The sequence below is a fragment of the Cuculus canorus genome, chromosome 17 (genome assembly GCF_017976375.1).
Source record: "Cuculus canorus isolate bCucCan1 chromosome 17, bCucCan1.pri, whole genome shotgun sequence".
NCBI lineage: Eukaryota > Metazoa > Chordata > Aves > Cuculiformes > Cuculidae > Cuculus > Cuculus canorus.
The window spans coordinates 7388590-7416423 of record NC_071417.1 but is presented as its reverse complement, the minus strand read 5'-3'; the positions used below and the strand labels follow the sequence as shown (position 1 = coordinate 7416423).

The window sequence follows — 27834 nt, the reverse complement described above, 5'->3', positions numbered from 1 at the left end:
GGAATTGCCTCTTGCTTAGGTTGAGGAGCTGCTCACTCAGTGGACATTCCTGGTCCGTTGATCTGACTTCTGTACTGTCAGTTTTTCCTAACTATCTTGTTAGACTCAAAGACTCCCTGAGGATCCTGGTGGTGGGATGAGAAGTCCGAGCGCTAGAGGTGGACAAAGTAGTTCATGCTGCCCGTTGCAATCAAAGAGAAATCATTTCACAGATCAGATCCCTGCTGCTGTTTTCCTTTGCTGACAATTAAGGGCAGCAGCAGTTTTGCAGGCAAGAAGATGTTTTCTCTTCTCCCGGGTAGCTGTTAGGTGTGTGTTGAGATGCACGGCTGGGCCAAGATGAGCTGCTGACAGCAGGCTACAACTTTGTAAGTAATTTAGGCTGCTGAGATCAGTATCTTTAGCTTCAGAGCAAGAATCTGTATCAGTCAGCTTCGCTGCTTAAACACTCACTGGCTTTACAATTTCTGCATAGAATCCTTTACAAAGCCCTCAGCTCACATCCACGATGGGTACAGGACTTCAGGCTGGAGTACAATCATTCTTTAAAGGATCCCTGTGAATATGAACTAAATTATCACAGTTCTCAGCGAACGGTGGGTCAGACGTAGTCATTTTAAAGTCTTCGTTGCTTCTGCAGACCTTGACCTGGCGAGAATTACTGCACCAGAGCTCACACGCAGCTGAAGCTCCATAGAGTGTCTCCTGAATGGCTTTGATTTTCACTTGTACACCTCTCCTTGTAGAAACAGAAAAATCTATAGAAACAGCAGAGCACGGGGCGCCAGGCTGATCATTTCTCAGTGTCTTTGACTCCTGTTTTACTGTCTAGTACCATTCAGACATCCTTACGGTAATGCCAAGAAGCTCTGGTTGCTGAGCAAGTCACCAGCACCGACCACTGCCTTCAGCCCTGAGAATAAAGGGCCTGGAGCAGCCTGATCCCATGCAGCGGTACCGGAAAGTAGGTCACAAGTCCTCAGCCTGCAGATACTCATCCAGTTACTGCTGGCAGGGGTACAGGACATTTTGAGTTTTGCAGGTTTTTACATGTATTTTAAGTGCATAGTTTAAAATCAGTAATTAACAGCACTGCAGAGCTGATGAGCACCAGATATTTCAGAACTGTTGCCGCAATTAAAGCTGTTGCCATTATTATTCCCAAGAGAACAGCAGATAGGCACAGTCCCTCAAAGACCTTTGGAAATGGACTTTTTGGAAAACAAGTATGAGATTGGAAGAAAAAAAAAAAAAAGATTATTCCCAAGTCACCTGGATTTTAAGAAGATTCACTCCTGTACAATAAAAAGCGCTTCAGTTTCCCACCAGTGGGTTGCAATCATCTTGCTGACTTCGAAGCTTTTTCTTGAAGATGGATATTGATGTGGAGGGCTGGTAAAAGATGCTCCAGATCTCGCCAGCGGTAGGAACCTCACTGGAATCTTCTGTTTCACGTGCAGTTGGTATCCGATGGGATCTAGGAAACAAGCATTAATTTAGTGTCAGTGTTAAGGTGCTTGGGAAGCTGTTACGGCAGTTGTGATGTCTGCATTACTGCTATTACTATTCTATTACTGATTGCTCCTCATGCAAATTAATTTCCTTGTGTATTTAAGCCTGTTTGCAGTATGTAAATATAACGGTCAACATTTATGTTTTGTTGATAACTCACTCATTTCATTTAATGAGCGTCCATCTATAGGACAAAAGAATTACTTGGTATAAGAAAGTGTAGAGAAATATAGTAATTTTGATAGGAAAAAAAAATATACTAGTTAAGTGTCACACCATAAACCAGATTTTCATTTTTGTGATAATTTTTAGAACCATTTTCAATATTTCAGTAAAAGAAATTAAGTACGAGCTAGGCAATATCTAACTTTTTTCCCGCAGGTCCGCAATCTGAGATGGAGTTTTAATTTTTTTCCCCACAAAGTATTATCAGAGTTTGGCCTCTTCCCGCCAGTGCCAGGTGTCTGGCTGCATTTTCCTCTTTGCTAAGGAACATCACTCAGTATAAGAAACCTTTTCAGCCCTTAAAATACAAATCTCATTAAAACAAGACCAAATGCGACACTCCAGCAGCAAATGCTATCCTAACAAACCAGAAAGGTTAAAAAAAAAGTGCTTATTTCCTATCTTTCATGAGGATACAAATATGTGATCTATAAGTTGGAGTATGACCAGTCTGACAGCACCAGAGGGCAGAGCAAGGAAGTGCTTCGCTTTGGTCAGCTCTCCAGGGACAGCTTTGCTCCATACTCACCTCATGGTTATGTGGAGAAATATCTTTGCTATTATGGCTGTAACGCTTAGGATGAGCAGTGCTGTGAGACTGTAGATTGTCCACTCTGTAAAAGAGAAGAGAGCAAGGGGAGAGGAGCTTTCAGTATATTAATTTAATTGCTATTATTACAGAACGAATATTGCACACAAGAAACACACAGCCTTCTGATGCTTTAGACCAAGCCGTAGCTGGAAGATGCCTTAAGCCTTTAAGCATTTTATACAAAGCCTGCCAGAAACTGTAACTCTCAGTCAGGTTTTCCCCAAGCGGCACTGCTCCCTGTAAAACTGAAAAGTTGGGAAAATGCAAAGCACACACCAGTAAAATTATCTAACTCGCATCCAGGCGAGGAATCAAAACTCAACTCAGAGGAAAATTTAAAAGCAGACTAAACAACGTACTGAAGCATACGCTGCCTGCAGTAACTCTGTGTCTGCCTGGTTTTCGATCAGTAACTATGCACGTAATCACTTGTGAATTGGGATAACTGGGATGCACTCAGGCCCTTCCAGGCTCTACCAAAGCTTGCTGTTCTTCCCACACCTTTTGCCACGTCCCTGGCAGGCGCTGCTGTCTGGAGCCGATTCTAGTAAGGAGGCTGCTCTGACTCACATCTCACTCTGATGTGCTTTCTTTCTCAAGGACTCACCATCCTTACACTCTTTCCAACTGATTTATGCTGAGAAGTGAGTTTTGAAAAGTAATAAAAGCAGCACAGTCAGTGGTAATTAGACTAAATGAAAATTCATCTATTAGTAAGAGGCACGGTGGATCAGATAATGTGGAGGAGGAGGGAAAGGAACCAGTGACTCTATAGATTGTGCCTTGGCAAAACGTTTTTCCTTTTTCCACATTTTCTTGCAGTATTACCAGGCATGGAGCTGCTGGGGTGACTCGGGCTGGTCGTGATGACATAAAGTATCTTTGATGACCGGGCTGTATTGATGCTGAGATTTGCTTGTTCGTTTGTCTTCTCTGAAAGGGTCTGATTCATTAGAATCTTGTCTTGATGCACATTGTCCTTCACAGCTGAAAACACAAGAATATGATTACAATAACAATTTCTTAATAGACATAGTTGGATTTGATTTTGTGCTTTTAGACCCATGCGCTGCTCTCTGGTTTACTCAAAGAACTCCAATACCAGATTGATTCTGATGGGGAAAAAAAGCCTTTGCTTCACCAAGCTGTGGTTTGTAGGAGTTTTCTGGAAGCAAATTGTTCATCGTAACTATGTACAACTCAAGGACTGCAATGTTTCCTCTTGATGACTTTCGTTATGAGTGGAACAGACTGCTGGAAAGAGCCAAGATGAACCAAGATGCAGATGGACTATTGGTTTTTTTGTGTGGTTTGAGCTTTGTCATTTCCCAGGCTGCTTTGGAAGGCAGGTACATATAGGATTGGAGTTTTGAAAATTCACATTTTGCTTTTTATGTAACTGGAGGGTTCCACATTGAAAGAAATTTTAGGTAAGCTTTTACCCACTAAGCAATGGCAACAAGATAGATGAAACGTCTGTAGACACGAGAGTTAAAAATATTCGCTCTTTTTTTGCCACTTCAGAAATCTCCTGTGTGACTTAAATGCTTTAATGGCTCATTGAAATGTAGGAACAACAAGGTTAGCCTCTTACCTCTGTATCTGACAGCAAACCCCTGGGCTTGATTGATTTCATCTGAGAAAAAGTACAAAATTACAAAATCCAAAGAGATGTTAAGGGTGTGAGGAGGCCGGTTCTTGCCATTAAAGCGAGCTAGAACATCATAGGTGTAGCCATCCAGCAATTCCACCATGTCTGTGGCATCTTTGATTTCAAAAAGGACAAAGTTGAAGTAGATTTGAGATGCCCCTGGAACTTGTATGGTCCAGTAACAGACTTTGCCTGTGCCGTATGTGTCGGGAAAATCTGGGGAATAGATCACAGCTGTAGCAGCAGTGTAGTTCCCTCCGCAGGCACCGATGAGGGCTGGGAAAAGAAGAGGAGAGGGGGGAAAATGAAAATAAAAGAAGAGGTTATACATTCATTAGGCAGAGCGTTAGCACTTTGGTATAGTCTAATAGTCAAACATGACTGGAAGGTGCAGACCCGCTGCCCCAGCAGGATGCCCTGTCTCCCAGGGGCATATTCCTTCCTTTCCACAGCACTGGGAGCACAGCTATGGTGCTGCCTTTGCTTGGGATACACTCATTCTATCCCATTTCTCTCAGACCCGTGTATCAATCTTGAATCCTACAACTATCTTCTGCCCTTGTATGTAACCACGCACCCTTTCCAGCGTCCCTGCAGGAACAGGATGAAAGCCGAGTCACCGATTCAGGGACTTCTACTCCATCCCTGCCGGGCAGCCGGCAAGCGGATTAGTGACTGTAACTCTCACTGCTGGATTACTGAAATGCCTTCACAGACTCATCAAACTGAATAAATAGACCTTCAGAAAGCAGATGAGGCTGGAGGGGAGCCCTGATTGCCCAGTCCAACCCCCTGCTCGAAGCAGAAGACACTGTCTAGTGGTGTTCTGAGTCTCCAAGGACTCCACAACCTCTCTGGGCAACCTGTTCCAGCGTCACCCTCACCATAAAAAAGGTTTTTCCTTATGTTTAAATGGATTTTTCCATATTTGCGTTTGTGCCTGCTGCCTCTTGTCGATTCAGCAGCTGACCCCTGGCCTCATCTTCACAGCCTCGCATTGCTTACCGATACAATTCAAAACGATCCCCCCTGAGCCTTCTTTTTCTCAAGGCCAAAACATCCAAGATCCCTCAGCCTCTCCCAGTCTGAATGATGCTGTAATCCCTTAACCACCCTTGGGGCCACTTACATGTGCTTTTTAAGCCTGCTGTCTTTTGATCTTGTCCAGTTAATGTTTCACCTTCCCTTCGCTAAGTAAAAAGGATCCTGTTACGAAGCCTAAAGAAAATCTTTCAGATTGGTTGCTACCTTTTTTATCCAAAACAAGCACACGCCCAGTAAATCTTTGTATTCCTTGACTATGGTCCAGATTCCCAGCGCAAACTTATTTACTGATGATCCAGAGAGAAACTCAAACGCCAGTCGACTGACTCGATACAGATCTCTATATACACACGTATAATTTAAAAATGTATTGTACACAGGTACATATGTTTAAATGTTTGTTTCTACATATCCCCTAAATACACAATATTTCATATATAGGTGTTATAGAATAATGTATTTTGCGGCAAAACCGTTTGGGTCAGAGTTATCACTCCCCCATATCATAGGCTGAAGGACTGAAGAATCAAAGCACATTTTTTTTTTTCTCTGAAAGCTTAATTAAAGCCCTGTAATAGAGGCCTGCGAAAAGGGAAAGAAAGGAAGTGTTTTGAAGTGTCTGTTTTCACAGGCCTCTGAGAAAGAGCTTTAATAAACACAAATTAAAAGGGAGCTGGGGGAATGAGAACAAGAAGTAGCACGTCTGCCAGAAAAATCATGTGAAAACATTTCTCTTTTTCTGGAGCAAGGCTGATCCAGCCTGAGCAAGCCCCACACTTCAGTGCCGCGCTGTGACAGCCCTCAGGAACAGAGAGGGTAGGAAAGAACAGAGAGAACGTGAAAGACCTCAACCGAGGTACTAAGACCCACGGAGCAATTCCTGTTTGGCGCTTACTGCATGCTAACACAGCTGCTGATTTAATCAAAGCGATAGAATTGTTTGAGTAGATAGAATAGATTAACTTGACAGAATTTGAATTTGGCACTGAGATATCAAAGGTCCTCTTTGCAGATGGCTTATAGGTATTGTTACATTTGCCTGTGCTGTTTGTAATTACCCAACCACAAGATGTTCTTCAAACCAGCAATATTAACTAAGAACCCAATGACTAGTGCTCCACAGATGCCTGACAAAGTCCAGCATTGCTCCATCTGGGATGGAAATGCTTTCCCTCTCTCATTTCCTCCTGGAGCTGGCAGAGTTCTGTGTTGTGGGTCTGAATGTCACAGCTTTAGGCCATCACAGCAGCACATAAACAGATAAGGTGAATGGGGGGTGTCCGGGTGTACAGGGATCAGGGTGGACGTTCTGGGAACGCGACATCATCTGGAAAAGAGGAATGCAGTGAGGAGGTGCTGCTCAGCAGCCAAAGAAAAGAGGTGGCAAGTAGTGGGATGCCCTTCCCTACCTGGATGTAGCCTTCTCTTTGCTGCCTACCAGAAAAGACAGTGCAGGGCTTTGGCGTAACAGCCTGTGAGCCCTTGGTCGTTCCCAAAAAAGAAAGCTTCGAAGGAAATCTTTACCTGTCAGGAATTTGGGAAGCCAAGTGCAGAAGGGAGCAGAGGCCGCTGCAGCGTGAACCTGTGTGCGAGCTCAACATCGACCGCATCGCACGACTCTAGTGCTTCTTTTCATATCTTAGGGAGAATTTAGAAGAGACTAATTCCTGTCTCAACTGCAATGTCTTTCTGTCTCGCTTCCTGGGAATCAGTGAGGAGATGGGAGGTCTAGTTGTGCATTCAAAAAGGTGAAAAATGCTGCTGCTTTTAGGTCCAGAAAGTTTATAACTCGAGTTAAAAGGTAGCTTCTACACCAAAGGCAGCTGAGATCTGAGAAGGAGCGATGTATTGGTGCATACTGTGAGCTATCCCCGTACTCCCGGCTATACTACGAGCCAGCGTTGCACCCAGACAACTGGGAACCGATACCGTCAGCCTACGAGGTTACAGAGCTGGCACTGTGTGCACTGAAAAGAACGGAAAGGAGAATTTCTATCTATAAGAAAATTATGAAATCAGTGACGGTCAAAATAGCAATGTAACTTGTTTGTAATTCCGCAGTACTCGCCCTCCCTGCCCCACGTCTACTATGCGGCTCTGTCTTGTGTTAACTGAGTTACAGCAAGGCTTGTCTGGTTTAATAAAAAAACCCAAGTTGGTGTAGATTGAAATTTCATTTGAGATGCCTCACTTAATCATACATCTTCTCTGCGGTAAGATCGGTTCTGAAGGAGTCTTTCCGTGACATGGTTTGTGATAGCTGAGTTAGTGCCATTTGTGGGGAAGGGGGAGACCATCTCCGGAGCATGAGTCAGTCACCCAAGCAGCATCATTTCTTGGAAGAGCTATTTCACATTATTGATGGATGTGGATTTTAGGCAGAAATGGAAAGCAGCTTTATATTATACTGAATTTAGGCATTTTTCTGTTTTGCATACAACGTTTTTCATTGCATTTAAACCCTTTTCCCTAATTTGCTGAACATTTGAGGGCTCTCCTTTGGGAAAAACCGAGCCTGTTTCAATACTTACTGTCAAAAAGAATGACTCTGCCATCCCCACCGCAAGGCTGCGTATGGTCTCCAAAGCAAACACTGTTGCATTCCGTACTGGCTGCCTCCCCGTATCTCCAGTAGTCGGGATTATTTCCACAGAAACAAGCATAACCTGATTCCATGCCTGCAAACTTTGACAACAAAGATGCATAAGGAAGGGAGGGATAGTATTTACAGGAGTAACAGCGGGAGACTGCATGAGCAAGAAAGCTGGCAGCAGAACGCCTGTGGTTTGGAGCAGTACGACGCGTCAGAGGTCGGATGTCCCACCACAAACTGTTTTTGTTTGAGCTGTCAGGATGCTACTTAAGACTAGCGAGAAGATGGAATGGAGGGCAATTAGGGCACCCTATCCCCCAGGCCCACAGTGAGCAAGCACACGCTCTCCTGGCATTACCAACGGGTCGTTTGCTCAGGTTGCTCTGGATGCAGAGAGAGGGCTGCGTTCCCAAGGTGGGAGGGAGAGCTCTAAAAGGCAAAAGAAAAGGGGGGAGGAGGGGATAGAAATACAATTGAGAGCTCTCGGCACATTGCCATCTTTTGTCTTCGAAAAGATTTTGTAAACGTATGTCAAAGAAATCACCTTAAATTGCTGACTCCGGCAGGAACTGATGCATGTCTGGATGGTGAGTTTATTGGAGGTCTCACTGGTGCCAGTCAAAGGCGGCGGCTCCCCATGGTCCTTGTAACACCCCAGGTTCCCCGGCACTGCGAGAACAACAGACAGCAGTCATTGCCAAGGTGTGCCTCAAACACCCACGACACAGACCATCTGACGCGCTACCCGGGTGCGAAGCGGCTCTCTGTGTTCAAGCCCCGATTTCGCAGCACGGGACACGTTACGCTATGCCGGATCCTTGTCATTTTCCAAACATGCCCCAGGATAAATGGCAGGTGGTGAAATAGCATCGGATCTTCTTAGTAATACACCTGCAATCTTCTGTGGTTGCTTTCCCTAAGCTGCAGTAATGCAGCCAAGATAAATACCTGGTTCATTTCTCCTGATAGAGACAAGTTAAAGAAAAGGCACTAAGTGGGTGCAGAGGTTTTGTGGGGGTTTTGCCTACAATCACGCATATTCCTACACTGTAAATTAAACAATGATTTCTGTCTGGTCTTCAAAACAACAATGTTCTGGAAGCTTTCTAAACAGGATATTTGAGGAAGGGAAACGAAGCTGGTTTAGGATGGAGCTTGGCAGGTTTTATGGGAGGGACTATACACTTACCTAGGGAAATTTCACAATATTTCAAACTCAATTTCTGATATTAATTCAAAGTATCGTGTATTATGGCATGTACAAAGAGATTCAAAGTGAGCAAAATTACCGTTTTAAAGAAATATCTATTTATACTGCATTAATACAACATTTCAACACTCCTCGGTCACTACGGGAGGTCAGAAAGTTTTCCCCCTTCCGTGCATAATTTGTCTTCTGTTTTTGTTTTGGTTTTGCACTTTTCATCAAAGCTCTGGAATTTAACCATGGCTACTGGGGGAGGATGTGGGATTCAATACAGCGCTATGCTAATGGCATCAAATTATCCCTTGCCTACTCGTCACATCTGCTCACATACTTGGAATTAAATCTACTACCAGCTCTGTGGTCAGACAATTTTTTTTATCCCTGTGCCAGATTGACAAGGATTATTTTCTTTGTCCACCTAATGCCCACAGCTCTGTTTTACTTATTCAGTCATTGGTTATTTCAGTAAAGTCTCAGCCCTCTTGCTAACATCTTGTGGCATAGCACTGCTTCAGGTTTTTGACTTACCAGCATGGGTTTTTTGGGGGGAAATGCTGGCTTTGGGGTTTTGCAGCCTCTGATGCCTGACGGCATGTGGAGTAGCTGTCCTGGGGCTCCTTTTGAACCAGCCCCTTTCTCTATGAGATAATCTACCTGTTAGCAAATGGCTTCTCCACTATTGTACTTTCCCATCCATAAGATATGAATGCAACTATGCCTTTTTTACTTGGCAGTCTTGTACAGTAGCCCTGAAATATCTCATCATTAGATTCTGGAAGGCCCATTTCTGAGCTTTCTTACACATCCCCATGCGCAGCAGCCACTGAAATAACGCCAGGAATTCAGCACTTCTATTTGTCTGATTCTAACACAGATGGTCTCATCCCCATTGTTTTGGAATATTATATTTACTGAGCTTGTAAACCGAGGTTGGCTTACCGTTAAAATCTGAACCATCCCAACATCTGGAACAGTTAACAGGTCTGCCTGAGAACTCGCTCCCAGACTTGGGCTCAGCTTGGCCGAGGCAGATTCCTTATTTTGAGGAAGAGGATGAGCATATCTATTACTGACCAGCAAATACACTGAGGGGTCTAGGATTACACTCTTCAGGAGGTTGGTCACAGTACTATACAGAAGAATTAACGTAGCTGAGAAGAAAATTCACGTACGTCTATTTTTTGAATAATTAGATAACGTTTCAAATATTGTCCATAAAACAATGCCGTTTTCGAAGAACGATACAATTTCAATTAGAAATGCTTGCATGGAGTTACAGCTTTGATATGCCCTGCAGCAACGTGTGTATGAGCAGTGAGACTTCAAGCCACAGCCTGATTTAACATACCTTTGGAAATCCCCATGCGCAGCCCCACCCCAGCTGAGCGCAGCTGGGCAGAGACATCTCAGAGAGCTCAGGTTTTTTTTCTACAGTGGAGGATTTCAGTGCTCTGGAAAAGCTCCCCTGTTAACCAAACCAGCCCACTTTCCTGGGAGACCTGGGATTTCCTAAAAACACTTCTTTTACTGAAAGTAGCTCTAGAGCTACTTTTGGTGAAACCCTTTAGCCTTGCCTCCGGAGGACGAGCGCTTCGATACGTTCCCTGCTAAGAAAGCAGACCGAGTAACTCAAAAACTTCTTACGTTCTGTAACTAAATCAAGCACAGCAATTGGGTACAGCCTACAGCTAATTAGTCTCTGTTGTCCCAGCTGTATTCTAACTTTCTCATATCTGGCAAACAAAATCAGTGTTGTGTGACTGGGAATAAACAGAAGCAGTGCCAATCGAGCCCAACAGTGAGCAGCATTTTCCATGCCGGTGCCCAACTCTTCGAATTACTTTGATATCAAATCAAGCCGCTACATGAGCCCAAGGACATGGGCTCAGCTAAAAGCACTTTAGTAGTCCCACATGATACATACAATTAAACACTCTTCTGAACTGGTACAGCACACAAAAATGACTCCTGCACTTGCACGTATAATTTCTGATACGCCAGTTCCTCCCATGGCTACTGACGTGCTGGTCCCAAAGCCGCCTCGCTCAGAGGACACGGTATAAGCAGAATCACAGAGGGGAGGACATTTCTCATCTGATTTGGAGAAGATCTAATTGACATCTTCATGGTGACGCATTGTGGACAAGAGCTAAGGAGCTTCAGTTGAACCACAAGACGTTCAGACTGGATTTAAGAGACATCTTTTCACCGTGCTGGCAGTCATGCAGGGAACATGGGCCCAGAGAGGGAGAGCCCTCTGCGTCCCTTGAGGCTGTCACGGCCTGGCTGGATAAACGTGGTCCAGTCTGGCAAAAGGTGATTTGGTCAGAGCTCAGAGCTGGCCCTTCTTGGAGCAGGAGGCTGAACCAGATGGAAGCCTGAGGCCCCTTCCAACCTAGGGCATCCTACAACTCGCATATGTACAAAGATATATAGATAAAAACCAATGAAGAATCAGAAGTATTTCTAAATAGGTAGTGACTGCTTTGTTACTCTGACCTCTACAAATTCCCAACATAATCTTTTGTCTTAATTTGCCCTTAATATTTTTTTCTGCTGAGGAGGCTTGGCAAAACTGAGGCAGTCGGTGTTCTGCAATTACTGTTCATGATGTCTTAACATTACACTGTCTTCACCCACGTGTACCTATTTGTTCTCTTGTGCTTAAAAGTTCCTTTCTTTTGTGCAAGCATGCCATTTTTCTTTTAAGCAGCATCTGACATAAGGTCCTGGCAAACACCCGAACTTCTGCATATTGCATGTTACGGCACATGTATTAAAACACGGAATTCATCCTTTTGAGCTGAAAGCCATGTTTCAGCTGTGCTCATCCAGCTCTTTCAAGAGCCTCCTAGATTTTTGCCACGGCAGCGTGCATCACTGTACCACCCCAAATTGTGCAACCTCTTCTCTCTGTTCTTGTGCTAAAACCTGTACTGGTCAATCTTACCGAGGGAATCGATAAGCTCTGTATCACTTCCCTGGCTCTGCCATTCAAAACTTGATCAATATTTCAGTAATAAATACATTTATTTCACGACATACATGCACAGAGGAAATATGACTCTAGTAATGAAATCCGTTTGTGGCAAGAGACTCATGCGGGTCATAAACACGGAGATGCAATTAAATGCAACAGCAAGCCTGCCTTTCTTTTACCTTTTGGGAGCGCAAGTTGTTCTTTCCTTCAAATTTCAACCTAACCTCATTAACAAAGAGACCAAAAAAGTCGGGAGTAGCTGCGACATTGTGAAAAAAACAAATCTAAAGCATTTGGTTCTGAATTCCCCATGTGAGATGCACATGTGCTCGCAGGACTTCGTGCTGCCTTGTCTTTTACTTTGTTTATGCCCATTCCTGTCTGCTTAGCAGACGTGTCAGCGAGAGGAGAGGAAGCAAAGGAAAGACCAAGCTTCTGGCGGGGTAACCACCGCCGTCTGCTGTGATTATACCCATCCATCCCCATCAGACACGGCTAAGTTCTGCGAAGCGTGTTTGCACAATCAGAAATGTGTTCTGGCATTCTGCACGAAACATTTAGTGTTACGTGTAAATATTAGTGAGTGAGACACACGATATAATCATGTGAAATCATTATCATAATGAAAAACTCTTAACTGTAGATTCTTAATTATTGTTACAGTGAATCAGTGCATGCAAATCTCTCTCGGCAATCAAGATGCTTCATGTTGTTGGCATTGTAGGGTTATTACGTGGGTATAATTTATAGGTAAATTATGCTCCAGATACTTGTCTTTTCTAGTAGTAAACATAATCATGGAAGAAAAGCTTATACAAGATGATTCTTTTACTTCTTCAAAATTTTCAAATAGGATTTGTTACACAATTGCTTTCTTGCTCCATCACAAAACTCAGTTTTGTATTATGCACTTCACAAATCGGTTTTGATGGTCCTGCAATTTAGCATCACGCTTACTGAAAACAGAAAATCTGGTAAAGAATAAAAGTGTTTTTTTCCTCACACAGCTTCATAAACCATGAGGTTTGTATTAAGGCTTGGATGGGCTTGCAATGTACAGTTTGTTCTAAATTGCTGCAATTCCTTTTTCTAGTATCCAGTTTCAGTGCAATGCTTGAAGCAGCTGCTACTGGTCAAAAGGACATTTTGTAAATGCAAGTCTGGATTATCTGTGCAAGTAAGTGTCCAAGTCTAAATCCTCCGCTCCCCACCACAGAGAAAACGAGTGAGGCTGGTTTGAAAAGGATCCTTTGTGTAGAACAAATGGAGTGGAGAGAATTTGCCTTTCAGCTTTTTTACTGGTGCCATATCCAAAGAATTTGTTAACATCTGTGGTCTTTAAAGAAAATGCAAATTCTTTCATTTTAGACCAAGATAAATTTCTTAATTAGGAGGGTCATGTTTCCTAAACAGGACCTGGTACATCAGAAAAATAAGAGTAAGATATCCTCTGAACAATGACTATTGGAGCGTTGAATGGTTTGGTCTTATTTAAATTAGACTCTAATCTGTTGGTGTTTAAGTCTGGGTAAAAGGTATCCGACTTAAGGTTCCACTTCTGTATTTGTGTGCCTGGCTGGAAGATGTCAATCACTCACTCAAACTATAAAAGAAAAAAAAGAAAACTGTGAAGAAACTAAAAAATCACTTTAGATCCATTTTTCTTTCTTTGATTTTGTTTTCCGAATGTCAAGCAAAAAAGGTACTTCTTGCAATCTAAAGTATGCCTGCGCGAGGACAACTCTCTGATGCAGAGCAGCATACAAGAGTTATGCCTTAGAAATAAAGAGTATTTGCTTTCCTAACTCCGTCTGTGCCAGTAAAGACATTACTGGCTAGATTTAATCAAATGTGTAATTATGGTTGCTTGTTAACATACAAAACGAATTTCTCTTTAACGCTTGGGCATATTATAAGGAACGTGCATCCGAGCAGTTTATCCTGAAGCATTCAGGAATGGAAATTTTGGAACATGACAAATCTTCCACGTTCTGGACAAGGTAAATAAAAGAATACATTAAAAATATTAAATCCTAGAAGGAAGGTTCAGGTGAACAGCTTATGAATTAGCTGTTAAAACACCTGAACACTGTTCAGTGTGCGGTTTCAAAGCAATGCTAATATGTGCACCTGCAAGAACTGGAATTCCAGCCCAGAGCTCTCACGTACCTAACAAACCTTTTCCCTGTGCCTTCTCACACTGTCTTTATTTCTTCCAAACAATTCTCTGTGTGATGTTATACACATTAAACTAATGCCATCCACTTTACAAGCCAACTGCAAATGGCAGATGCAAACATATCTTGTAAAAAAATTAATTAATAATTTCCTATTCATTTTGTCTGCTAGATTTTAATAAATGAATGTCATTTCTATGGATTAAAAACACTAGGAGCACTTCCTAAATTTTGAGTGATTCTCTGTCTGGTATTATTTGTAAATAACGTAATCTGGTAATTCTGGGATAAGATGAAAAGGGCAGAGATGGAGGAATGATTCAGTAAGCTTGTCATTATCTATAAAGACCCGAATAAAATATTGCTTAGTCTGCAAATGAAATGAGCCGATTTGCCTTATCCTGGTTTCTGTTTGAAAATCACTACCCGCTGCTGAATAACTGCCAATCTCTGTTGAACAGAGAGGCCTAAAAGAAATGGTATAATGCTCTTACTTCGGCAGGACGGAATCTCACAATACTTCCAATATATCCCATCCTCGTGCTCTGCAATGTAGCACCACGGGCTGACATCTCCATCAGGGTTCCTGAAAGGGAAAAACAGAGAGAGCGAGTGAAAAGTCATCACATATTTTCAAAAAAACACACACAAAAAAAATGTTATTAAGCCTTAGTGTCATGTTTTTATCTCAAATACCTATTGACTCTTTAACCTGTTGGATTATATACCAAGAAAAATGCAAAAGCGGTCAGGAAATCCAAATAACTTTGGTTATTACAGCACACAGAAAGCATAAAATGCTACTAATGTCTACAACATAACTTCTTTTTTCTGTCATGTACAAGGGGGAGAGATATTTCAGGATAGTCCTGAGAAAGAAGAAGATTTTCAGCCCCACATCCCAGGTTCCTTAAACTCCTACACTTGATTTCTGCCGTGGTGCAGGTAGTCCACATTTTTGTATATATGTCAACAAAACCATTTATCCGATAAGGTCTTTTGGGAAAGACTGAGATCTGTTCTTTCCCTTCAGTAAAGCTGAATAAATCTGTTCCAGTGATCCGATATATCGATGGCCAAGTCCTTATGCGTCCACGATCATCCTTTGCTGTGTGCAGCATCATTTACAAATGCATTCCTAATTAATCATTAGGTGATTTACAGTTATCTCTATGTACACTTTGAAAAACTATTCACACTGAAACCATCAATTTAAGAGAATAAACTGTTATTTGGGACAGTAATGTTGAAATTGTAAGTAGGGCCAACTGCAATCTTTTTATCACATACTTTGGGGTGAATTTGATGAAGGAGACCCCCCTACACCCCCTGCTCCCCCATCTGACTAAAATGCTGCTGGTTAGGCTTTCAAACAGTAAAAGTAGGGGACAAGAAAAGCCTAAGACTAACGTGCTAAGAATTTAGGGGTAATGGCAGAGCTTCTAGCAGCTACAGAAGGCTGAAAACAAGGAAAGTTTGTACTGGAAATAACACAATTATCCTTGTTTTCACAGTTACAGGAAATTTTGGATTTACACCTGCACGAAAGCAACAGGATGCCTGCAACTGGAGCGTGGTAAAGGCACTCCACACAGAAATGCCCTAAAATGCAAGGAAATCGTGGAGAAATGTGATGAATGCCTTTAGAAATCTTTGCCTCAAAGTGCGCACAGTCAGAAAACAATTGAGTGTCTTTCAAAATCTCAAAAAAACTTCCCTCTGCAGAGTTTTGTTATGGCTGAAATGAGGTTTAGTGGAACATTATGAGGCATTTCCATCCTTACAGGGTGTCTTGCAGTAAACAAAGTATTCCAAGTAAGGACCACCCACGGACAGATAACATGCTTCTGATTAATGCTTTAAGGGTAAAATTAGATTATTCAAATGTTTTCCCAAAATTATTCAAATGTCCCTAAAACTAAGCCTCAAAGCAATGTATTATGCATTTTAAAAGCCTTGTGAGATATGTCTTGCCTCAGAGAAGGGAAGATCAACTTGTCCATTGTCACCAAGCAAATAAATGACAGAGAAAGAGCTAAAACAGCAGTATCTTCGCTCCCAAGGCCTCAGCAAGATTTGTGTGCTCAAGATAGGCTCTGACCCTCTTAAACCAGGGACTTTCCAGGCTTTTTTAACTTCACACAAAAGAATATTGGCCCAGGAATGTTCTCACAGGTTATGGAATGATGATGATCCTAGCTAATGGATGCTTTTCTAACTTCCCACAGCTCCCTGCAGCCTGAGAACCGTTCTCTGTTGGGTGGGGTGGGCTGAGGGAGGCCGGCGGGCAATGCTTTAGAGGGGAAGAGACAGCTCTTCCCGAGCTGATCTGATACGACGCAGCTCAATGGGTGTATTGGATTTCCAGGCCATTTTCTAAAGAGAATGCCCAACTCTATACAGAGTTGTTCTCGTAAGCGGTGTTTTTCATTTGCTCCTGTACAAAGATGAACTGGTTCAAAAGAGAGTAAATTCAGAACCTGGGAATAATGCTTTCTTCTTCTATGGCTGCAAGTAGTCCACAGGTGCGAGACACTGAATAGTGTCATTCTGAACCGCTGCTGCAGCCACTGGAGAAGATCCTGAGGAAATCTTTTTATTCCCTGTCCTTCACCAATGTTTTTCAATGAGAAATATCCTCTTGAGTCACCAAATATTCTGGAAATATTCTGGAAACGCCACCGACTCCTTTCATCGATGCTGCACGGCACAAGGCCTCTTTCTTACTCTCCCTCCATTAACTGGCCGGCTCTGTTGTATTTTCTTGAATGTTTATTTCTGATTAAATATGGAAAAGTTCTTGGATCAAAAACCAGGACCCTATGTTCATGGCACAGCAAATGTACTGAACTCCTGCATATTAATTTTGCTTAATTTATCCCGATTTATATTGCTGATAGTGAAATGATTTCAACATAAAGGTGGCAAGTGTACAGGCTCTCCCCTAGAAAGCCTACATCCTGCTAAGTGAAGGCATCTTCCAGGAGAACAGAGGTGTGGATTGAACCTTCTCATGAAGGAGATATCAAAGCTTTTCTTGCTATGCCTCAGATAAACCAAAAGATTAAGAACATCTCCGGCCCCTATTGCCCAGTAAGAGACACCAACTCATCTTCATCTGCATCCCAGAGAGGCTGATGATTAGCTCTGTTTAAGGAATGTGTCTATCAGGTTATTCCCCACCTCTTTCCACAGCAAGCTTAGATGGGCATAAAAACTTACAGCGCTAACCACAGCAGAAACCAAAGCCTGTTAGAAATCCACAGTTCTGACATTCTTCACTGTATGACAGGATGTTCCCTAATTTTGTGTCCACTGTTTAAAGTCACATCCAGGCACTAGTAGTAGCAATGAGAGATCTCTTACCTGCAGTAATTATGGTCACCAAGCCCTCCCTCCCCATTGGGATATTTCAGAGTATTATAAGGATGCTCAAAGGTCTCATTCCAGAAAAGACAGGGTTTCCCTGCGTATTGGGAGGTCTGGTTCTGAGTGCCGCGATAGTCAGCCCCGTTCGCCGTGTAACATTCTGGGAAGAAATGGAAACAGAAGAAGACAAAGACTGTATGTCAGTTTAGTGTTTGGTTGTTCTTCCCTCACCATCCCCCCATTCCCAAGAGACTACATTTCCTTTCATTAACATGTTCCCTGCATTGTTGAGGCAACTAAAGTTGCCATCTGGGATTTAAGTTTTTTCCTTAAACATCTATTGAAGAGATTACGCTTTCATTACTTTACTGAACAATGTATAAGACAGACAGGTCTGAAGAGTGGTTAATACAATTAAAATGCATTTTCTGAATAAGCATACTACATTCATTACTGTTTTCTTCATGTTTTACCCATTAGGATGTATCTGTGATTTGTTACTTTTCCAGAAATGAAATTATTAAGATGTTAGCACTCTGCCACTACCCAGTATGCTGCCCAAACCCTCACGCCAGTCTAACTCAAGTACTGACTATCCCTACTTCATAAAGTGAAAGATTTTGTAGCTATGGATCTCGCAGACACATTCTCATTCAGAAAAAAATCTTAGGCATTTTTTCCTCTGGCCTGAATTGCCTTGGAAAGGGACCTCCTTCAGCAGAGTAGAGTCATGACACTCTAATCAGCTACTAAAGCTTTTATGCTTCCAGATTAAAACTACATGTGCCTCACTCATATTTTTTCCCATTTAAGTTTGTTTTCCAAGCTTCCTAATACTCAGCAAGATAGAAATCAAAGCAGAGAATGATTTCTCCGGCCATTAATTACACTACTGCCTTCCCAGCTGAACTACAAACCTCACGCTGCCAGGCTTTGCTGTCTCATCCATGACATCTTCTGATCACATAAACATTCATATGCATGAACAATTTTACCTTTACTAAAAACACAAACCATTTTTGAGTCAATTACACACTGTGAGGGTGATCTCCATCCATGGAGATATTTGAAAGCCATCTGGACGTGGTCCCGAGGAACCAGCTTCAGGAGACCACGGTTGGGCAGAAGAGTGGAACAAGATGACCTCAACCATTCTATGACCATCTTCCAGAGACAAACATTATAATTCATGTATCATAAAAAGTCCATCCTTTTTGTAATTAATACTCAGTAATATTTATCATCCATGCATTTATTTAAAAACACTATTAAAATACACCAGTCCGTGACAGAGCTAAACCTGCTGTAAACATTTCTTTGTACCGAGCAGTGTTACTGGGGAACGTCACAAATGTTTCCCACTAACTGCCAGCTGCATAACCTTCTGCTTTATCTGATCACATTCCCTATAGGAACCACAGCTGCAGAGATGTTCTGCTGCCCCGAGGGAGCGGAGAGCCTCTGAAGTGGAGCACACTCAGCTCAGGTGTCTCTCCTAAGATACACCCCACAAAACAAGGCTAGAAAGACCTGTGGGGCTGCAACTGGAAGAGGGAAAAAAACCTCACCCCCAGCTTAATCCCAATATTAACAACGCACCTTTTTTGTATTTAGAAATACTGTGGGAGAAGGGAAAAATCTATCATTAAAGCCATGCCTTTGAAATGAGTTTAGTCTGGACCCACAAATATCTGAATGGTGCAATTATAATGATTACTTCACAGTTTTATTACACAGCAGATGAAAGCTGATGTGTTTGTGCCTTCACTGCGCATTTTCATGCCTAGGCAAGTTAGGATTGCTATTAAATGGAATTTTGTTGCTGAAGGCGTAGAGCAGAGGTGCCTGCACAGCTTTAATGTATGCTGCTATCATCCCTGGACAGAAAGCTATCTGATTGAACAAAAACAAGCTTCAAGTCAATACTCCTCCTTCCTGTAATTTATCTGACGGCCTTAGTCATGCAGGTGAGCTTGAAACGGCTCACGTTTACTTCAAAAGGCAAATCTGAGTTTCCAGGATTGAGGCCACCACTGATCTTTGCATAAACATACGGAAGAAACCCTTTCAATCACCACAGTGATTTAAACTTTCCAAAGTGTAACTTTCTTCAATACCTCTCTGGCTTTGCAGTTAAAGCTTCTCTATGTCATAACTGAAAACTATAAGCTGATGAACTTGGCAGAAAAAGGAAAACATAATCAAGGCGGTTAAACAAAATACCAAACAGTATGAAGAAGCAGTTGTGAGAAGTGATAAACGCACCCAGAAAGGATCGCTGCCGGAGCTCAGCGCTATCACTTGTTTTGCTCCTCACTTCTAAATGAGAAGCAATCCGTATGAGCACCTACCCAGAAATGCGAGGAATGCCACAATACCTGAATGGAACCTGGCACTCGGACTGAACCGGAGTTACCACCGGCGCATTTGAGGAGCTGCTGAGGCTGCCTCAAGCCTTCAGTAGCGGCTGCCTTGCATTTACACATCACCTTTTTGGTTTTAACAGATTTTCTTCAAATTTCATTGCACTGGTACTTTAAGAACATTACACAAAAGAAGTCAGAGCTCTCTTCCTTCCTCTTAGCAGCAGTTTTTGTTCCCAAGACAATCAGTAGCTGTGATGGTGTCTCCTGTGTTCTTGTGCGCCAAGAGATTGGGGAGAAATGAGCCAGTGGAGCGCAGCGCAGCTCCCGGCGCCACTGCCACCGAGATAGGGAAGGGAGGCTGCGAGGTACCACATTAAAATCACCGATTACACGAGAGAAATTGAAATTAAAACTTTCTACTATGGAATTTATCAGCTACTATCAAGGGAACCACACACCTTTCTGTGTGACAGGGAAATTTTCGTTGTGTTCATAACAGTGTGTCCAGAGAAGAGCAACGAAGCTGGTGAGGGGCTGGAGAACAAGTCGTACGAGGAGCGGCTGAGAGAGCTGGGCTTGTTTAGTCTGGAGAAGAGGAGGCTGAGGGGAGACCTTATTGCTCTCTACAACTGCCTGAAAGGAGGTTGTGGAGAGGAGGGAGCTGGGCTCTTCTCCCAAGGGACAGGGGACAGGACAAGAGGGAATGGCCTGAAGCTCCGCCAGGGGAGGTTCAGGTTGGATATCAGAAAAAAATTCTTCACAGAAAGAGTCATTGGGCACTGGAACAGCTGCCCAGGGAGGGGTTGCGTCACCTTCCCTGGAGGTGTTTAAGGAACGGGTGGATGAAGTGCTGAGGGACATGGTTTAGGGAGTGTTAGGAATGGTTGGACTCAATGATACAGTGGGTCCCTTCCAACCTGGTGATTCTGTGATTCTGTAACTCTGCCATAGTGTTGGAGTGCAATACCTTCAAGTAAATACTGGCATTTAAAAATCGGGTCCTCAGTCCTATGTTCTTTTACCTTGAACCATCAAGCTTTGTCATCAGCTGAAATATATTTTGTACAGTTTTCCATAAAATTCCTAGTAACACAACTACAAATCTCTCAGCGGATCCTGTATCTGGGCAGTAAGCAGCTGAATTCTATTTGTCGCACATAGCGATTTCGCCATATTTTGCTGCACGACAGCCAAGACACCACGTTAGCGGTCTCACTGGAAAATTACTGTTCCCAATGTGCTGAAGGTGCAGAGTGAACGTTCCATCTGCAGACACACCACTACCCTCTCCATTTCAAATCCGTGCGCTGCACTTTAAAGTCCTAAGAGAGTCTGGAGACAAGAGGGTCTAACCAACAGTGACAAAACTCTGAAAGCTAAAAGAGGTGAACCACAAAACTCATTCAGAAGAGGTCATCTAAATAAACCAGAAAAGAGTGAACTGAACGGTACTGCTAAAACTCTTGGGCTTACTCAGATCACCCGAGTTCTCGTTAGTAGATTATGATCACGCAGAAGGAAGGGAGGAAAAATAAACCCATCAAGGACAACCACCTCTCCTTTACTGCTCTGGCACCCACTGGGTTCACCTGCCTTCTGTTGGTTGATTCTTCCATGTCACCTTAGGCTGTGAAGCCCTTCGCTTGCAAACGAACACGAGCGCAATGGCTCGAGTAAATTAATACCGGCTCTACGAATTTCAGCAAGCCTTATTCCTTTAAGTTTTGTGAGACTGTGGTATACTCTGACAGAACTTGCATTGTATTCCAGCCCTCTCCAAGCAGCAAAGATAGCAAGAGAAGAACAGGCACTTTGTGGAGGCTTCCTAGAAAGCATCTGAGTGCCTCTGTGCTGGACAGATTTGTCATGTCGTTTTGTTCGTACACCCAAGGCTCAGTTTAAATCATCCAGTCAACCATAAACCAATATTAAACCATAAGGGGTTTAGTTCATGGAGAAAGCTGCGACCATTCAAATCTTGATGTCTTCGACCTCCGCATATTTCTAAGACCTCCGCATATTTCTAAGACTATGTCTCAGACATAGTCAAGTCCATGATCAAAATCAATGCCTGTGATGATTTCACTCTATTAACTCCCTAACGGCCCTGCTGCTTCTCCTATTCCCCAGGGAGGTCTGCAAACAGAGTTCAGTGGAGATAGAACCACCACAGTAGGTGTAGCCATGAAAAGCTGGAAGGTTCTAGCATGGCCCGTTAGGATAAATGCTTATGAGCCTTAGCGGGAAAACACAGACAGCAGCACCTTGTCGGGGCTTATTTGTTTCCAACACATCAGGTGCCATGGTTGACAGAAAATTCACTCTTCAACTGAATACTGAGACAGGAGAAGCACGTCCTGAGTGGCAACCGCGAGACAGGAAAAGCGGAAAATAAGCCTGGGGATGGTTGTCCACTCTGAGCGAACGCTCAGTGTGTGATACAGGTTCACAATTAGTTTTATTCGAGCCAGATCAACATTTGGAAGATCAAACAGCAGCTGTAGTAGAAATTTTTTCCATCTGTCTCAGTTTCTTCTTCGATGTAGGGACCGTACAATGCTCATTGATGCCTTTGTTACCCTGGGACTGCATGGCTGCCTGTGCTCCACATGGGCGCCACTTTGGGATCATTTGAAAAATTAAGGTAGTGCAGAACACAACAGACCGACTTTTTTACTGAGTGAAGCGCTGACATCGCTTGGTGCGCTGCCTTCCCACGATTTGCTAAGATGGACTTCAAAATATTGGCTTTAATCTCTGCAGCCCTTACTGGCGAGAGCCCCAGTTACCCAAGAAACTCTTGTTCTGTGCCACATTGCCACAGGCAGAAAGAACACAAACTTCTGAATTTCATCTGCTGGCTTTCTGTGCAAGATGAGAAGCAAAGAGAACAGCTATCTGCTTCTCAAACACTCTTCCTTTTCTGGCTGATAAGTGGGAAATCTTGTAAATCTAAGCATTCTCCAAAATTCCGTGTTTCTCCAAGCCGTGCGTGTAGTGACGGGCTGAGGTGGTGGAGGTCTCAGGCCGGTTTAAATGACCTCTTAGAGCGCTCTTCTAAGTTTGGGGTACTACCTAGCTTTTGAGGTTGAGCATGCAGAATTACAAACTTGTTACTATTTCACTGAAAAAAAAAAATCCAAAGTTACTTGCTTTATTTGTTTGCTTTAAGTACTGGAAGGTACCTGGAGTGCTGGCTGGAAAGATTAAAGGTTGACAACAACCATCAAACAGAAAGCAGCCTAGCCCAGCCAGCAATGACTCCATCAGCTCCTGCCAAACAAGAAGCATGATTTTCTTTTTAAAATCTCCAGGTTAATTAGAGGCAAGTGGAAGTGGCTGCGATTTAATTCTTGGGTTTCATTCCATCTGTGATAGCCAGAATGTTAAACGGTCTGTAAGGCTGGAGTAAGAAATAAAGGTTCCTGGAATTCACACGCTAGAACTGCCTGTTCAGCTCTCACCGTTCTCCTCTCACAGCCTTTCAGAGGAGTCAGAAATGTGCTTACACAGAATGTATGGATACGGAACCAAAGGTGCCAGCTCCGGTGCCAGCCCAGGTGTCAGTTCCTTCAGGCAAGTGCCCGCACAGTGTTCTAAGCTCAGCCTTAAGCCATTTCCCTCCTACCCACAGGGTTCTCCTCATTCTGGCCGGAGATGGCAATTGAAGCACTCCTCCTTAAATGCAAGCACAGTATGTAGGTGCAGATGGCAACAGTTACAGGCACTAACCAGATGCTGCAGCCTCTAATTTGATTGAAAGGGTATAATTAGACAGCAGAAACACTTCAATGAGAGAGTAACGCACAGAGGAAAGGACAGAAACCACTTAACTGATGCCAAGATACCCTGGCAGTAACGGAGGCAGGGGCCCGCGGGTGGAAAGGGCAGAACTCCCAATTACCTTCATCAGATGAGAACGTTTTTGTTTCCCTATAGATGCGAATAGGGATTCTATTATCATAGGTTGCCACAGTTCTTCATGTGGGAACACTGATTAAAACCAGAAGAAGCTTCAGGAGATCAAAGAGGCAAATATGGCTTCTGTGGTCATTATTAAAAATATTTTTAGCAGGGCAATGGTTTTCTTTGAAGCGGCAGTTTTATCGATGCAGCACACAGTCATTTGCATCCTGGCACATGAGCGGCCAGAAACAATAACCTCATCCCTATGACGTAACGACGCAAACAAACGCTTTGGGGAAGCACTGGGCTAGCCCAGACCTCCCCGAGTCAAACACTGGGGAAGGGCTTTAACCTTTCACTGCTTTACTGTGCCAATCAATCTTCACAGCACGAAAGCCCTTCCCAAAGTTACCAGGCTGGGGAGCCCATACTGTAGCAGCAGAAAACCCACAACACAACAGTTGATACGAACCGAGCAAAAAAAAAAAACTCTTTTAAAATTGCAATTTCCAGAACTGCTATCAGATAACTCCCCATTTAGCAAACCAGCTGGTTAAATTCTGATGCGATGCCGTGAGGGCACTTGGTGAGCTGAGCATCTCTCCTTGACAGCGTAGGGGCCCTCTGCACACACATTAAAAACCATCTCTCTATCATTCTACATATCCACGCAGACACACATATTGGTTTTGAGGTCCTCAAATGCAATCATTTTTGCTGGTCAGAACTAGAGTCTTATTTAGCATTGATCCAAACCAGAGAGCCCCTTTCTGCAACAGGTTGGGAGCAAGCAAATTAGGACAGGAGCATGACAGGCAGGTACCATTATTGCTAATGCTTAGGAGTGTGCGTTTTGTACCTCTTTCCCTTTTACCCACACAACACAAACACGTTATATGAGCCGCAGCTCTGCAGCTGCTGGCTGGTCCTCAGCCGCAAGATGCACACACACTTGCTCGTCTTGTGATTCTTTCCCACTGGACGTAAGAATGCATGATGTGGCCCCATAAGAATTTCTGTTCCTTAATACACCCATTTGTTTTCTTTCTTTGTGAAGTCTTAAAAACTGTTGTTCCACGGTCAAGCGTGGCAGAGTCAATCCCTTCAGAAACTCTATCAGGATGGGCCATAGCCACTGCGTGGCGGGAAGGAGCACAACCATTATGGTGTGATATGACGAGGAATGCACATTTTGCAGCTGGCAGCATGTAATCCCTGACTCCCCATTCTTTGGCTCCGTCCTGCCTAAACCATTCACATAACTCTGGATTCCGAGTTATGCTCTATGCGTGTACGAGCATGATACGCTGAAGTGTCTGATGAGCTATTTAATTTTCTATCTCGTTAGAAAAGCTTTTTTTGAGTATTTCCATGATGATTGCTTGAGGCACATCAACTAGAACTGCTTCCCTGAACCAGCAAGACACAGGCAGAAGAAGACGACAAGAGACAGAAGGTCTGCGAGAGAAGGCTGAAATGGAAAAGGAAAGCTCAAAGGAAAGACTCAGCTTGGAAGAAAACTAAGGACAAGGTGATTCGGTGCTGCTAAATGGAAAGAAAACAGAAAAAGAGACCGATAAACATATACATTTCTGATGTGGAAATTAAATTAACGCTAAAAATACAGAAACTATAAGTGAGAATGTACTGCACTGAGTGTATAAAATAACATTTGTTCACTGAAACTAACACTTGCCAAAGGCATCTCCATCTCTTTGGCCTTGTAATACAAAACTCACCAGATTTAGACAGTCCTTTAATGCTAGGCGATCTATCCACCCATCTCTTATTTCGGATTCAGATTGAGAAATGTGGTACGACTGAAATCCAAATGCTGCAAATGTCAGTGTTTGGATTAGTAGAAACTGCTAGACACCACCCAGCAAAGCAGAAACATTCAGTGAAAAGTATTACAGCACAGCACTATGTGCAAAACCAATCATTAACCCGCTCCAATTTCTGACACTTTGAGCCCTGTTTCATCAGGCAATCCCAGAAGTTCAAGTTTGTCTCCTATTTCAGCGAATCATGGTGTGACACAGTCTGTACTTTGACTATTTCACAGTAAACTTACCAAGACGCGCAGCTGATAAAGAAGGAGCAGGCATTAAAAACAGACGTAGGACAAACTGCCTTACAAAAAGCAAAAATCAACGCTCGCCATCCCTGAGTGCAACCTGACACAGCTGATCCCATTTTGGCCCTGCAGGATTAAGGGTCAGAAGGCAGAGCCTGGACTGTCCAGACTGGCAGCTCTGCAGATTTTGTACCTGCCACCCAGGTGTCCCTTGTTGAACATCAGAGGTGCCCCGGCTCTTCAGCAGCAGACACACAGGTGGCCATACTTCCCAGACCCCCCTCTCTTTTGCTGCCCCTCCACACAGAGGCTTTCTCTGCCTTCTCCTCCGCCCGTCCCAGCTGCTTCTGCAGGCTCTGCCCCGTCAGCAGCTGCCAGCACGCAGTCAGAATGGCCCAGAAGATGAATCGCAGGTGTGGGGACAGGTAGAGCTCTCTCAACAGGCTATGAGCCAAACAGTCATGCTGAGATGCATCCCCCACCGCTGTGAGGGACACGGCCACATGCGGGGTGTTCTGTCCACAGTTCCGCTCGGAAACCTCACAAAAAGCCATTCTTCAACTTAAGCAGAGGAAGGCACATGCGCTGCGTGCACCAAATGTGTCCTGATGGTACCAGGGGCAGACTGTTACGCGTGCTCTAGAGATGTCCCTGTCTGGGCAGCTCTCTACATGCTTATCTGAAAACTCTCACGTTTTACTCACTTCAGGTAACTTCTGAGACATTGTAAAGTTTATCTCCCACATTTTCCTTCTGGTAAAGGGCTCCATCCCCCCCCAAGAAAGTCTATATAAGTATTTTCCAAATCGATTTAAGAGCCTCCACAAAACCTCGACGAGCAAATTTCTGTGCATGGCAAGAGGATGCAGTGCAAATTCTATGTTATAAATAATATCTATGTTATAAAGAATAATGTTGATTAGAACCCATGACACACTCCCGGGGGACCATGCACCTGATGCACGCGCAGTGGGATCGTCTGCAACAGCCGCTCCGGATCTCACAAAGCGATGTTTATCTGAGGAGAACTGGGGTAACTCAAAACCATCAGTAACAACTGAGATGGGGACAAAAGTGGGCAGAGAAATCACATCAGCAGGTAGGGAAGCTTCCAGCTTCCCAGATTCCTGGGCCCTGCTTCTGCCCAGCTGCCAGCGGCGGCTCCGTTCGCACCTGCCCGTGGGTGCCTGCGTCCCGCAGACGCTGCTGCCCGCACCGACCCCGCTGAGCGCTCGCAGCCCCGAGCTCCGCACCGACCCCGCACCGACCCAGCTGAGCTCCAAGCGCTGCTGCGCATTCGCAGCCCGAGCCCCGCACCAGCCCCGCTGAGCTCCCGTCCTGCTGCACAGTCACAGCCCCGAGCCCCGCACAGGACCCTCTGCGGGAAAATCCCTCTGTGCCTTCGCCGGGGCAGCCCCGAGCCTCGCACCGACCCCAGTGAGCGCAAATCCCCGCTGCCCGTTCGCAGCCCCGAGCTCCGCACCGACCCCGCACCGACCTCGCTGAGCTTCAAACTCTGCTGCACACTCGCAGCCCAGAGCCCCGCACAGACCCCGCTGAGTGCTCGCAGCCCCGAGCCCCGCACCGCCCCGCACCAGCCCCGCTGAGCTCCAATCCCTGCTGCACACTCGCAGCCCCGAGCCCCGCACGGAGTTCGCAGCCCCGAGCCCCGCACCGGCCCCGCACCGACCGCGCTGAGCTCAAATCCCCGCTGCACACTCGCAGCCCCGAGCTCCGCACCGACACAGCTAAGCGTTTGCAGCCCCGAGCTCCGCACCCACCCCGCACCGACCGCGCTGAGCTCAAATCCCCGCCGCACATTCGCAGCTCCGAGCCCCGCACCGGCCCCGCCGCACATTCACAGCCCAGAGCTCCGCACGGAGTTCGCAGCCCCGAGCCCCGCACCGGCCTCGCCGATCTCCGACCCCGCCGCACAGTCCAGCCCGGGCCCCGCACTCACCGGAGAGCCCCGGTTCGCGGCTCACCGCCAGCCCCGCGAGGGCGAGCAGGGCGGCGAGGGCGCGGGGCTCCATGCGGGCGGTGCGGGGCCGCGTGTGGCGTCCCGCGAGCGCGCCCCGGCGAGGAGCCGAGTGGCAGATGAGGGATCCTATTACCAGCCATGTGACAGGAAAGGA

General features: G+C 44.6%; 1 protein-coding gene across 3 annotated transcripts; it reads right to left on the bottom strand.

Moving 5' to 3' along the window:
• Window positions 1-19: 19 nt before the first annotated feature.
• Window positions 20-27834, bottom strand: KREMEN1 (kringle containing transmembrane protein 1). 3 transcript variants are annotated; one of them, XM_054082438.1, is made up of 10 exons: window positions 27660-27834; window positions 26655-26756; window positions 17348-17510; window positions 14476-14567; window positions 8162-8286; window positions 7556-7709; window positions 3924-4256; window positions 3158-3316; window positions 2267-2351; window positions 20-1477 (listed from the first exon to the last, which is right to left on the bottom strand). In XM_054082438.1, the coding sequence occupies exons 1-10, from the start codon at window positions 27730-27732 to the stop codon at window positions 1315-1317; spliced, it is 1449 nt and encodes a 482-aa protein (XP_053938413.1). In that variant the 5' UTR covers window positions 27733-27834; the 3' UTR covers window positions 20-1314. The 3 variants fall into 3 exon arrangements, with proteins under 3 accessions (XP_053938413.1, XP_053938414.1, XP_053938415.1); XM_054082439.1 differs by lacking the exon at window positions 26655-26756; XM_054082440.1 differs by lacking the exons at window positions 26655-26756; window positions 27660-27834 and adding an exon at window positions 25697-26222.